Consider the following 13905-nt stretch of genomic DNA (forward strand, 5'->3'; position numbering starts at 1 on the left):
CAATACAAACAGAGCTTCTGCAGCCTCTGTCGTTTCTATCCCAGACTAAACTCTATGTAATTGAAAGTCAAGCCTCTTGGCTATGATCATTTAAAACACAGTCCCAATGTTCTTGTGTTTCCACATTTTTGTACTGATGGCAAGCTGCTGTCTATCTGCTTGATCTTACTCACATTGACTTATTTGGCCTGCTTTTTTCAGTTGGCCTCATTGCTATTTGAAATGCAAAACATTTAGATCTGTTTCTAGCAACTTTAAAGAAGGAGACATAACACCGTTTGACAAAATTGAGACCTGCATGTCACCCTTATTTTCAGGAGGCTCCTGATGAAAGCCTGTTGTCCCTACTGGAGCCATTTTTTTTCAAATGACAGTGGCAGTTGCCTTTTGCAGCTCACAGTGCTTAAGAGAGTTTCTTACACAAAGGGTAAATGTATAGATTGTTATAAATGTATAGATTGTTTCTGAGGCGCCTCTGGTAATGATAATCCATTGAAATGAGTTTCAAGATTACTGCAAATTGTTTCATGGCAGTCTCATGGCTCAATATCGAGTGAGTAACATCACACTGTATGAAACAGTGCCATAGAATATAAGGATTTAAATAGTCAGAATAGCAAAAAGCAATTTGAAGAAAAAGTAGCATGTTTAATCACATTTCGCTGAGTATTGAAATCAACTGAGTTGCTTTATAGAGCTTTCAAAGCACAAATAGCAAGGATGTTGATCATTCTACAGGATTTTTATCAGTAAAAATTAGTAATCAAGGGTGTTTTTCCTATAGTTAAGCGAATCAACTTATTTAACTAAATGTGTTGTTTTGGTCAAGTGTTAGTACAGCTGAGATGGAGGATTTATTTGTTTTTGTAGCTGGGTTAGATGAAGTTAGCTACTTCACTTAACCTCTTTCTCAGTAGCTGAAGGCTTTTCCTAATTTTACAGATTATATTTTCCTAATTTTACAGGTAACTTTAATTACATAAAAAGTCATTAGCTTAATTAAAAATAATTTTAAAAGAATAAAACTTCCTCTGCATAAAAATAAAAATCTATGTTTATTTTATAGTTGAAGAGTAGGTAGAGTGTTTACTTTTGCTTGTTCTCTATAGACATTCAAAACAGCAAAACTTGACTGATATACTGCAATGTATTTCAAATAATACATTTCCTACAATTCTACTAAATACTTAATGACTATTCTCACAATTTCCAAAGAAATACAATTTGTTATGGTCCTTTTGTGCTCACAGAACAATCTAATTCTCATGACCTGTGAATTTAAGTGTTTATTTACATTCTCTGGTTAAGCATTTGCCAACTTTTAATGACTTAATTTGTCTCTGATTAGCTTACTCTGTAAGACTTCTCTTGTAAGCAAAATTATATTTTTAATTTAAAATGCATACTTATATGACACAGATAATCACGGGTCTGGGGAAGAAAAAAATGAATCCAGCATGGATTTTTTTTCTTTCCCTGGTATCCAGATTTACAGTTTAGTAAATATTATGAATTGTAAATATAAAAGTAAATATTTTCAAATTGTTTCAATTTGAAAACTTGAGAGACATAATCCCATACCCCTTCAGAATACATTTACTGCCGAAATTCCGTATTTAAGGTTATGTTATTCCTTTATTAGATCCATTAATATCTTTGAATAATGGCTTCCCATGTGGTAATCTAATTGTTGCTTGGAATAATTGGGATATTGGCCCATTGTCATAGATCAGGTAGGAAATTTATAAAAGAAGGATAAACAATTAGTTTGATGGGTCATGGGAGTCTAACTAGGAATGTTGAGATAATGGAATTGGTTAATTTTTGATTGAAAACCAATGACATCTACACAGTGAGACCTGTTGAGCACTTGCCATGATTTAGGAATATTACTGCCCAACTCAGTGCCCCCACCAAGGCTCTCCAAACCACACAGCGCTATCTCTCACTGCCCCATTCTCCCCTCCCCTTCCCAGCTGTGGTGGGATGGAGGGAATTATTAGAGGTAAGAAAGGCAAAGATCACACATTGAGATAAAAATAATTTATTGGAAATAAAGAGATAAGAAAGTGAACAGTAACACCAACAATGTTAATAACAGAGGGTACAGGAAAAGAAAGAATTCACACAGAAAACCTCCTCAATATTAGACAATATAGGATGGTTCCCTCTGACATGTTTTCTTGACCCTTGTGAGAAGAGTGTCTCTTTCCCCTGTCCCCAGCAATGATATGAGGTAGTACTGAATAACCTCATGATCCCCTCCCAGCTATTGAAAAAATTAACCCCAGCCAGAACCAGGACAATAGTAGAACTTGCAGAAGCTCTAATACATGGAATATTTAAAAGTGAACATGACAGAGGAGAAAAAATGGATTTGGGGGAATTAGTTTTTCATTGGCAAAGGGGTGGACTAGTGACCTACTATCTCATAAGCACCCTTAAGTCTTTTTGAACACATACTTGGAATTCTATATGTCCTCTGGTCCCATTTGAAATTCTTTTGTATCTACCAGTAGGAAATCATTATCCTGTGAAAATGCTGGACAGTAAATGCTTAATTTTTGGTCTTTCTTACCGGACAATTAAATCTCAGTATTTGTAGAGTCATTTGTTTCCTTGCAGTAGAGAGAAGGACAGAACTCAGAAATCAACTTGTCCCATGGATCACAAAAATGCCTAAAATTGGCCAGCAGCACAGAGAGTTTAAAATGGTGGGAAATATGCAATGACTTAATTGATTTTTGATACTTTGTATTCTAATTATTTGCATTTTGTGTCTTTTACAGATCATCTGAAAGGAAAGATAATCCAGAGGCAGATACAGAGAGCAGCTCTAGGTGAGAGAGTAGTATTTCAGACAGGATACAACAGGGACAAGCTCTCTCCCAGGGCTGAATCTGCTTGGGTGACAGGCTGTGATTTCTATGACAGATTTTTTGCCACAGTATTTCTACAATAGTCCATGCCACAAGGAACATGTGAAATTTGCCTGAATTTTGACTCAAAAGGCATCTAATTTTATGTGTGATGAGAAAAAATAATATGAAATTATTACAGATTTGGGAGTTTGCTTTCTGATTAGTCTAATCTGAATTCTCATTAACAGGCACTGATTTGTCCTGAGGCTGAGCTAATAGCCACGTTGCCACTATCTAACATTCTTTTTAATTTTTGTCATTCCAAGGGGAACTGAAGGCATATACAGTTCATTTCTCTCACATCTATTTATTGAAATTGAGAAGTTATTCTTGCCATTTCTGTTGACACAGCTGTAAGGCTAAAATTGTCTGTGTAAGTTGCTCACAAAAGCTTAAAGTCATCCAAATTTGGTTTAAGATGCTTTAAGCTGACTTCCCTGACTTTGTACTGAAATGGCCTAGGAGTGTTTAGAAGAGAATTCCACTTTGGGATCAGTAAACTTCAGCCAAAATTTGACAGAAAACGTCTGGGGCAATCAGTTTAGATCCCTCCTCATTTAGATCCATAGAAGAATCCCAAAATGTACGTTCATGGACCTCCTTCACATTAAAGATGGAGCTAACTTGGATCAGATTGCAGCTGATATGAGTATTTCTATGTATACATAACATAGAGAACATTTATCTCTTAATAAGAGAGAGAAAATTTGGGGACTGTCTCTTCTTACAAAAGTCGGGTGAGTAAGTTAATTCAGAATAGCAAAACTGTTTCTGTTTCTAGTTTACCCATGCATCTCAAGCTTTGGTGATAATGTTATTGTTTCATACCTTTATCCTTTTTTATTTTGATTTAAAAATCAGCACTAAATGTAATTTTGTCTGCCAACAAAGCCCAGGTATTAAACTCAGTTGATTTTTATCAGGATGAGAAGGTGAAGGGAAGGAATTGCTGATCTCTTCTTCCAGTGACAGGACACATGTGAAAGGTTCAAAGCTGCATCAGGGGAGGTTCAGATGTGATATTATGAAAAGATGCTTTACCAAGAATAGGCTTCCTTGATAGGTGATCAATGTCCTATACCTGATTGTTTAAAAAGTATTTGAGCACCCTGTTTATAGTAATATGCTTTCACTTTTGGTCAGCCCTGAAGAGGACTAGATAATTGCTGCGAATCCTGTTCAACTCCTCCCCTTCCCTGCCCTCCCCTTCCTTCTTCTGAAGTTCAATTTAAAGGTGCTATCTTCAGAATAGCAAGGAATAATTTCTTTAATTCATTCCAGGTTTGAATACCATCTCTTTAGTAATTTTTTTAACATTCTGACAAGTTACGTCAAGATAAATCATAGCAGTGCTGTTTATGAGAATTCCTTATTCAATGTTTTGAAAAATGAACTAATATATTCTGAATATATGTTTCAATCTGAATGATAATATCTGGTCTTGTACACTGACTTTTTTACTACATAGAAAAATTGTGTTTCAAATGCTGTTTTCAATAACTAAGCTGTTTTTTATAATGTAGGTAGGTATTATTTTTCTTGTCCTTAGGAAATGCCTTAGTAGTGACTTTACAATTCTGTGACTATACATTCACAGTGTGAATATTCTATTAGTATTTCACCTCATAGCAGGCAACCTGTGTGGTTTTGCCTTTTTGTTTTGAGCATCGCTGTCTGCTTATTCTCACTGAGTCTGAAATGCACAAAGTGTTTTCCCTTATTTACATTATTATTTGAAATTCTTTGGATATTTAAACTTAATATTCATTATATGAGTTGGAGAGTATTGTTTGCCTGTCTGCCTTTCTGGATGAATGTTTTTTCAAAGAGTAACAGGTGCCAAGTCTCCCAGGAACTTCTTGATGATCAGAATTTCATCAAGATATTTTTAAATGAAAACTGTGTGGTCAAAAGTCTAATTAAGGCTCTGTTGAAATCCCAACCTGAAATAAAACACACCATTGTTTCAACCTGAAACCAAGTAAAGTTAACATCTTCCAGCTGCCTTTTTTTTTCTTCCCATTAACTTAAAGCATTTTATGGTTAAAACTGTTCAAGAAACTATTCTAGTCTGATTTGAAAGAGTGTAGATCTGTTTCCCTTATGGCTGTACTTAAGATGTGGATTTCTTTTTGAAGGAAAACACTACTACTCAGCCCGTTGCTCTTAGCTATCTCTTTTAAAACACCATATGCTGGGAGTTAAAAAAGGACACAAATAAATGGGAGGTATCATCAGAGACAAGGGATGTTCAAAGTTTGTCAGTACACTACCGGAAACATTGAATATTTTATGTAAACTTGCAAGGATTCATCTCAGTGTGCCTTTCATCTTTATTAACTGCAAAAAATACCTTATTATGCAAATAAATAATTTTAGTTATCTTTATTAAAATCTTTCAGAGTGACACACTTAACTGCATTTTTAGGCAGGATTTAAAGTTCCTTTTGCATGCTTAACTGCACTTCAGGAGTATTTAAAATTAAATAATGTGCACACTGCCTAAGTATTGACAGCAAAAACACTGGGTCACAAACATGCTTCAGGGTGGAAAAGATGGGAGAAAAGAATGGAAAGAAAAGCTTTCCCTGGGGGTTACAGTGTTTTAGAAGAAAAGTTGATGTTTTATTTTATTCTAGTGAAGCATTATCTTATGATGCTTTAAAGTAGTATTTTTGTAAAATGCAGAGCCTGATGGCAAAACCTTTTTGCTTCTGAGGAGGTTTGTTGGGAGAAAATTATTGTCCAACTCTGTTGTCTTTGTAAAGCTACTTGAAATGAAAAAACAAAAAGAGGACACATGTGGGTCTTTGTAAGGAATATGCATCCCTTGTACAGATTTCAGTATTAAGGCACAGTTTTATCAATATTTATTAAAATCTTCAACCAAACCAAATAAAAAACACTTGTTTTTCCAGATTTTGTAACTTGAATTTTATAAATAAGATTCTGTATTTCTCATATTATTCAAAGACTGTTCCCCAGTTCTTTTTTAAGCAAAATTCCCTTGAAAAACTTATTCCTCATAAAAAATAAAATGACGAGGTGATTCAGAAACAACAGATATGTTTCAGTCCCTGAAAATGCAAACCAGGATTTGATTTGGTGTGGCAAATGCCTGCGAGCAAAGATTTTGGCATGTTATTTTTATATTTGGATTTATAACACATATTTGGTTTTAAGCAAAGATAAATTCCTGCTTATCTTTCTTCCCTTTACAGCTTTATCTGTACCATTTTTTTCCTACATTTTCAAAGCTAGATGCCCATTCTAAAGATGTTAGTATCAGTCTAAGCCCTTTTTCATTCCTTGCTGTGTGTTTCTTTGTAGCATGTTTGATTCTGCTTCCTCACCTTTCCTTGTCTAGAAGTGAATGAACGTGATCAGCACAGAGGACAGACAGTGCTGTATAATCATGGTACTCCTGCAGGAGTATTCCAGCCAGTCTTAGGAAAGGATTTCAAGCAATGATTCCTCCAATGCTTTGATGCTGCCACTACCATATATCCAACATCAACATGCAAATATGTTGTCTGACAAATTTCTGCATATCAGAAAAGTTACAAAGGGGAACTGCTGCTTCTAGCTGTCCAGTGTCAGATCACAGAATGATTTGAGTTGAAAAGGAGGTTTAACCCTCCAGCCATGGGGAGGGACATTTTTCACTATATTAGGTTGCTCAAAGCTCCATCCAACCCATCATTGAAGCATTCCAATGTGGCTCATGCCACTAGAAATGCTGGTCCACCATGGTTTGTACCTGCTCTGGATATATGTTCAGGAAGTGTATGGTAGTCCTCTCTGCAACCCTTGCAGCCTCTCCTAGACATATATAACATTCATTAGTCCAATAATTATGACTGTCTTGAATTAATCTGCTATGATCTGTGTGAATGGAAAGCACATAGCACTTCCAAACTGCTGGTTTGCATCAGAGTTAAACTGCTCTTTAAACAAATCCATATTTAAATAAAATGAACTTGGTTTCTTTCACTGCTTTGCATCTTGTAACTAAGATGACATTTAACTGTTTTCATATGGAGCAGAAGAGTCTTGATCTGTACTAATGCCATGAAATGAAGAGACACAAGTGTTTTCAATCTCAAAATGACAGAAGCTGAGGAAACTGGCAGTTTGTGTTTTCCCACACAAATCCAGCATAGTCCATGGAGAATAATAGATGGCCTGTTTTAAGACCATCATTCTTGGTGATGAAAAATGATATCTTATGTATGGGCTAAATAAAGCATTTTAGAGAAATAATCTGAAGTCCATAATTTCAAGGAGGTTGTGGTTTGTTTTTTTTGCTTGGTTGGGTTTTTGGGTTTTGTTGGGGGCTTGTTTGTTTGTTGTTTTTTGAAAGAGATAAGGCAATGTCTCCAGTACTACCAGGCATCCAAGAGCTAAAATATGCTAGACAGCAGTGTAGTCACTTTACAATAGCCTCAGAATAAGGGAAAGATTTCTCTTAGGAATACACAATTTTCACAAGTCACGATCTTTCTGTGTGTTATGTTCTTCTGTACATTTGCGCTTGAAATGTCAAACAGCAGTGGTGGTTTTGTGGTTTTGTGCATGCAGCACACTGATTTTTTATTCGTAGGGTGACCTCTAGTGGCATCAAGGCCATTTTCTTTAGAGATGAGTTTAATTTCTTTCGTGTTTCAAAAAGGAAATAGGAATGGTGAGTGACTGGTAAGATTGTGCTTGCTAAAAGGGACATTTATTTTTCATTATTATTAAGACAAAGATACCAATGTCACAACTGGATGAAAATTCAAAATCAGTACCTCTTTGCCTTTATTAACAAGTTTTACTCTGCCAAAGATACGGATACTTTTGAATTTGCTTTGTACAATTATTGAAATGTATTAGATACTTTTAGAAATATTTACCAAAGTGTTTGTTAATCAAATGCTTGCTACAGTATAGGAACAATTAATTTTGAAAATATATACAAGCAGTTATTTGGACATTACAAGTTGTTAGACTATATCCTTTGGTAACTGTGAAGCTACACACTGTAACAAACTTACACTCTTGGTTTTGCATGCTATTTTGTGCTTCAAGTCAGCACAGTTTATGGCTGAAACTATGAGCTCTTGAAGAGTTTTTTATTTTTGTATCTGCCAAGTTCTTCTGTAAAGATGATCACAATCAGGAAAAAAACCATGGATTCAAAGCAGCAGCTAGACAAGCTGCAATGATGCCCTACCACAGCACTTGAGGTTTCTTTTAAGGTAATATGTTTTGGGATTTTCCCAGTATTACATGGGATGTAAGTTTAAAACTGTAGGAGTATATTCTAAATAAGACAACACTTCCTCCACCTGTCTCTTCAGGCCTCAATCTCACACAGACTTTTCTTTCTACAGGTTTCTCTCCAGTTCGTCTAGAGTGTTTTGTAGTTTTATTTTTTGCTGTATTTTTTCTATTACTTTTTTTAGCAGGATTTACTATGTCCAAGGTTAAATTCTAGAAGCAGGCATGACTCTTCTCTTTCAGTTTGTCTTCAAGAAAGAGAATACTGATGTTTGCTGGAAGTCTTTGCTAATATGTCCTCCTCAACTGTCAGAGAAAATTCTGAGATTACTTGTGTGCCCCTATTAAACTTCCCATGTGACCCACTCAAAACCAGTGATCAGACCTTAGAAAAGAGCAAAGACATTTTTTGATCAAGTGATATTTTTATTAGGAGTCATGAACTTGTGGCACAGCTACCCAGTACTCAGCCTTTTGACATTGACTTTGGCATTTCACTGTTGTTGGAACAGCTTGCAGCTTCTGTAAGCTTTCTTGTAGTAAGCATTTCTTCTGAAATAATGAAAAGTTCAGTGGGAGTTGTATTATTATTTAGAAATTCCTTCTGGTGTCTTACAAGACAGAATGTGAAGACGAAGCTTTCAATTCTCTAACTTTGTCTATTAAGATAAGATAGTAAGATTCTGTGAGGGTAGTTACACATTGGAAAAGTCATCAAAGAAGTTTGCAGGATCTCTGTTCATGGAGTTTTCACAAGATGTCTGAACATAATCTGGTTCAGTTTTCACCAAACCTTGAGCAGTTTGAACCACACAGGCTTCCAAGGTCCCTTCCAACCAGAATGATTCTATGATTCTAAAACAGGACTTGAGGTAGAGTGAACAAAAAATAAATCTGGTTCTATGCACACAGACTACAGATTCTAGGCCTAAGTTTGTTTGCTTATCTTCAGTATATCTTTGAGTACATCTATCTTTTGGCTCTAAAAAGCTGGTAAAAAATTTAACTAAGAGTAATACAGTGTTTAAAGTTCTGTAGGTTTCTTTCTTCTGGCCATGTCCAGTAGGTGTGTTGGGCAGCTTGACTAGTTTTGTTTCAGTCAAGGTTTTCTCCATGAAAGCTCTCTGTAATAAAAGAATCTGTAACCCAATGAACTGTAAACAACAAATTGAGCTCTTTTACATCTGTATTTATGTGAGTTTTTCAAGGTCAGAACTAGAGTAGAAATTTCTATCTAGCTGATTATGTAAAGGATAGGACAAGGGGTGAACAATGAAATAGCATGGCGAGTGTGATATCCAGCATTTCAGAACAACCTGCAGGTCTGGTAAAAAACTTCTGCCATTTATTTTTTGCTGACATAGCTAGAGCAAATTAATTCATTCCTTCTTTGCTGAAAAATGTTTGCATATTTGAGATCAAAATAAATAATTACTTGGAACAAGTAGCTAATAATATCCTACAAATGTGCAGAGGTTGGATACAACTTGTCCAGATAAGAATCTTTTGGTTAAGTTGTAATTGCTTCTGGAAATATCAAGATTGTCTCTTCTCAGTACACACTACACTCTAATTCAGCCAACAGCTACCAGAACTTCAAGCCCAGTGTCCTTTCCTTCACAGGTCATAGGAAAGAACTGAGCTATGAGAACTCCTTAAATACCCCTGTATTTCTTGTTCCTTCTTGAGCTGGTAGCACAGCACAGACAGCCCAGCTGTTCTGCAGCCAGAACATGGGAGAAGCAGCAAAAGTATGCTTAGTGCATGGAGAGGCAGCAAAAGCATGGCACTCTCCATGGGACAGGGGTGTGGCCAGTAGGGATAAGGGGTCCCAAAACCATAATCTGGTCCCTACAACTGCCCAAGTTGCACATGGCCCTAGTCTAATACACATACCAGAACACAGAACAACATCAAAATGAATCTTCTTAAAGAATGACATTCCTGGTGACATTAAATCCTATAGTTTTAGTTTCAGAAATTTTCTGGAAAATTCATACATCATACCAACATGTAAAAAAGCATTTAGGAAGCTGTTTTAGTGGAGTAGCCATGTGGGAGAGTCGAAACTAAACTTTCTCTAGTACTTTTGTCTTTATTCTACACTTAACTGAGGTGGGGTCTTAGCACATCTCTTTGCTATTTGCATTGAAAAAAAATCAGATCCATGATAGAGGAGCTTCAGCCCAACATCTTTTGTTTTATTTGAGCCAAGAGTTAAACTAAATAATCTATAGTGCAACCTCATGCTCATAATGTAATGATTTCACCAATAATGATGTCTTTCCTTTCACTTTCCATCTCCTCCACTCTCTTGCAGATGAAAGTAGCAGAAAGATAAAGTTGTTCAGACTTGTACAGCCATATACATTTGTTTGGTTAGTATTCACTTCGTGAATCAAGCTCAAAACCTCAGTTTCATGGCCCTATCATGGCCCCATTCATCTATACCTATACACAGCTGAAACAGAAGCAGTTAAGGATAAGCATGTATGCTTATTTTTCCTCAATATTCTTTCAAATGACATTGCTATAAATTTAGCATACCATCCAGAATAAATGCTTCTGTGCATTGTCACAAGCATTAGTACTGACAACCACAGTACAGTTCTAGGTTTACAAACAGTTCAATGCAGAATGCAGGTAAAACACCCCTTTACTTTTAGAAAACACTGAGCCTATTGAATTAATCCCACAGTTGCTATGTGCATTGCATTCCTAAATGTGATCTGCAAGCACAGACTTTGCTGCCCATGCCTGTGTATGTTGTTCATGCCCAGTAATCTGTGACACTCATTGTGACTGCACCTTTAGCACCTTTAGGTGTGTCTTATTCTTAGGAAAGTTGTGCTATATTATTCTCAGTCAAATCCTTCTCTTGAGTAGGCATTATTTTACAAAAGTTATGCTGCTTATTGAACTGCAGTCTGGATATTGGTGGTGGAGTATTCCTAATGTCTCATGACAAAGCTTAGAAAAGAGAGATTTTTTTTCCATGAAAGCTCTTGGATTTTGTAGAAATTAATGTTTACAAAACTTCAAAGCTTATGGATGACAAATCACACCCCTTCTTGGGAGGCAGAGAAAGATCATTCAAACATATCAGGTATGATTTAATCTAATATTATGAACAAGATAAATGATGCAACAGGATTCACATGTAATCAAATGGTAAAAAGTAGGGGGGTTCCTGGCTAAGACCCAGCTATGTTACTTCTTCACTAAATTAACTGGCATGTATGGAACATATTAAACTTGAAGCTGCTTTATTGTTTTTGTTTGGGTTTTTTTCCCCCTAGTTTACTTTAATTGTATATTTGGAAAGCAACAGGGAATTTTTAGCCATGATGGTTTTAGAAGCTTGTATGCCTTAAGTGCAGCTGACATGAAGGTAACACCTCCTGTTTTGTATGCCATGTATTTTCAGGAAGAAAAATATAGATTACTAGCTTCAAAGAAGAAACTTCAGGGAATTAAAGTGTGACTATTTAGGAAAAACAGCTCATTGAGATGGGGAAAATAGTTCTGCTTGCCAGGTGTACATTGGAAGCTAGTTTGAGCCAGTATTAAGCCAGTAAAACAGTAAGCAATGCAATGTTACCAAAAAACCAACAAAACAAACAAAAACCAAAAAAAGCAGCATACCAATGGACCCTTTTACTAAATTCAGTTATCAAAATCAACAAAATACACATCCTTAATCCTTTGCACATCCATTAACTTTTAAAATGTTGAAAACAGGACAGTGTGTTTCAGTGTGTTCTATGACAAACTGGCTGAAAATTTTAAAAATCTATTACATTAAGGTTAAGTCAATTGCTCTAAACCCACAATATAAACTCATCCAGACATTTGGATATTTTAATCTTCTCCTGAGTTACATTATGCCTACTCATCTTTGCTTTTGTATAAGGTACACAAATAGTGCCCAGTGACAAACATAGGCTGACATGGCCCTGGGGAAATATAAAGAAAAAGAGGAGAATTACTTGTAAGATGATCCTGAATAATGATAGACAGATATTCCTTCTAAAAAAACATCCACTTACAACATATGTTCCATTTTGAAAGTACTAATGCTTGAGTTTGCCAAAAGCTGCAAAGCTGATAAATAATGCAGTAAATATATTAATGGGATACTAAAGTAAATTCTAAATTTGGTTACTTCAAGTGACTATAAATTAAAGCAGATAAACACAAGACTATCCAGTGAAAAAAATGAAAATATTTGACTGCAAAAGTACAGCTGGAGGGCAAGACACAATGTTATTTGAGGCACAAGACAATAAATCCCTAGGAGTTTGACTTCCAGGACACACTTAGGTTGAGAAATATATGAGCATCCCAGAGAGTATAAAGTTCAAGGTCACAGAGAGTTTCTTGCAAAATTTTCTGACTGTAGAAAAGAATCTGCCAGAGAATTTCAGATTGTTGCCAGTTTGCAGTAAACTACGGTGATAACACTTGGTATCATTCTAGAAATAGTGTGTTTCATCCATGCTTTCCACATGGCTTTGAAATAGTCCATAATAGATGAAACTGTCCATAATAGATCCAGTTAGCAGGTGCTACAATTTCTCTCTGGTACTTTGTGATTTGATCATGTGGAATGTGCTGTAAAATTTACTATTTCCTGTACTACAAAATGGGGCCATTTCATTAGAATAAAATAATTATATTTTAAAATGCCTCTTAAAGTCTTCTTTATGGGAAAAAAAGCCCCAAAAATTACAAACTCTTATCGTATGAACTGTCACCTCATGCAGAGCTCACCTTCATCTCTATGTGGGCAGCTGGTATCAGTTGTATCCTGTGCTCACTTCACCAAATGGGTTGAATATGAAGATGAAGCAAAAACAGTTAGTCTTAAAGTAAACATCAAATTTGCCAGCTATTTGCCTACCAAGTGTAGCACTGCCAGTCTCTTCTTTACATCTTAGGACTCAGTATTCTTAAAAAAGGCTTCATGACTTAGGATTCATAATTTTTGCCACTCAGCTCTATGTGCTATTATGTTAATGTAAAGAAACTAGTATTCTTTATCAGTACATTGCTGACTGCTGCCAAAATAGTTCTGTTGTACAGAACTGGATGCCAACAGATGCTCCTAGTGTACACAGACCAAATGTCTTCCTAAGCATGCATGTCATACCTCCCTGCACCCCTGAAACCTGGGGCTGCATTATCCAGGATTAAATTGCAGCAACTGCATTCGTTGCCCAGGAGAAGTCACTGGGGCATGAAAAGTGCATGTGGTATTACACTCCAACTGAACGAAATCATCTCAGCTGATGCACTAAAAGCCTAGATCTAAACTGTGCAGCTGAGTTTCATATGACAAACTGTCAAACAATGAATTAAAAGTCAATCCTCACTGAACAAAGCAGATACCACTTTGTGTTCTGTGCAGTTGCAGAAATTATATTTGATAGTTAATATTTTAGCAGTAGCACGTCTACTACATCTTTTAATGTATTGCAAATTTTTTCGTGCATGTGGGCAAAGCTGATGTCACGATTTTTCAGTGCTTCATAACCTCAGTGTACTTGGTATATGTGTGTTTAATGTATATTTTCTGTTTCTGCATGGGAAGGTAGATATATACAATAAACTCTTTAGAGGAAAAAAAGCTGTAGCCAAAAGAATTTTTTTCTTAGGTGTCTAAATTGAATTTGTGAGTAAATAGTATGCTTTTTATGTTTTACAGTCTATTCATTCTGTG

The 13905-nt window shown here is 35.8% G+C and overlaps 1 protein-coding gene across 1 annotated transcript in view; it reads left to right on the forward strand.

Annotated features, from left to right (window-relative positions):
• Nucleotides 1-13905, forward strand: part of KIF6 (kinesin family member 6) — a 156134-nt gene that overhangs the window by 123830 nt on the left and 18399 nt on the right. Inside the window, exon 16 of the mRNA XM_058802336.1 lies at nucleotides 2790-2840. Coding sequence (XP_058658319.1) covers nucleotides 2790-2840 — 51 coding nt within the window. The remainder of the gene's footprint in view (nucleotides 1-2789; nucleotides 2841-13905) is intronic.

Source organism: Ammospiza caudacuta, chromosome 3 (assembly GCF_027887145.1).
Source record: "Ammospiza caudacuta isolate bAmmCau1 chromosome 3, bAmmCau1.pri, whole genome shotgun sequence".
Taxonomy (NCBI): domain Eukaryota; kingdom Metazoa; phylum Chordata; class Aves; order Passeriformes; family Passerellidae; genus Ammospiza; species Ammospiza caudacuta.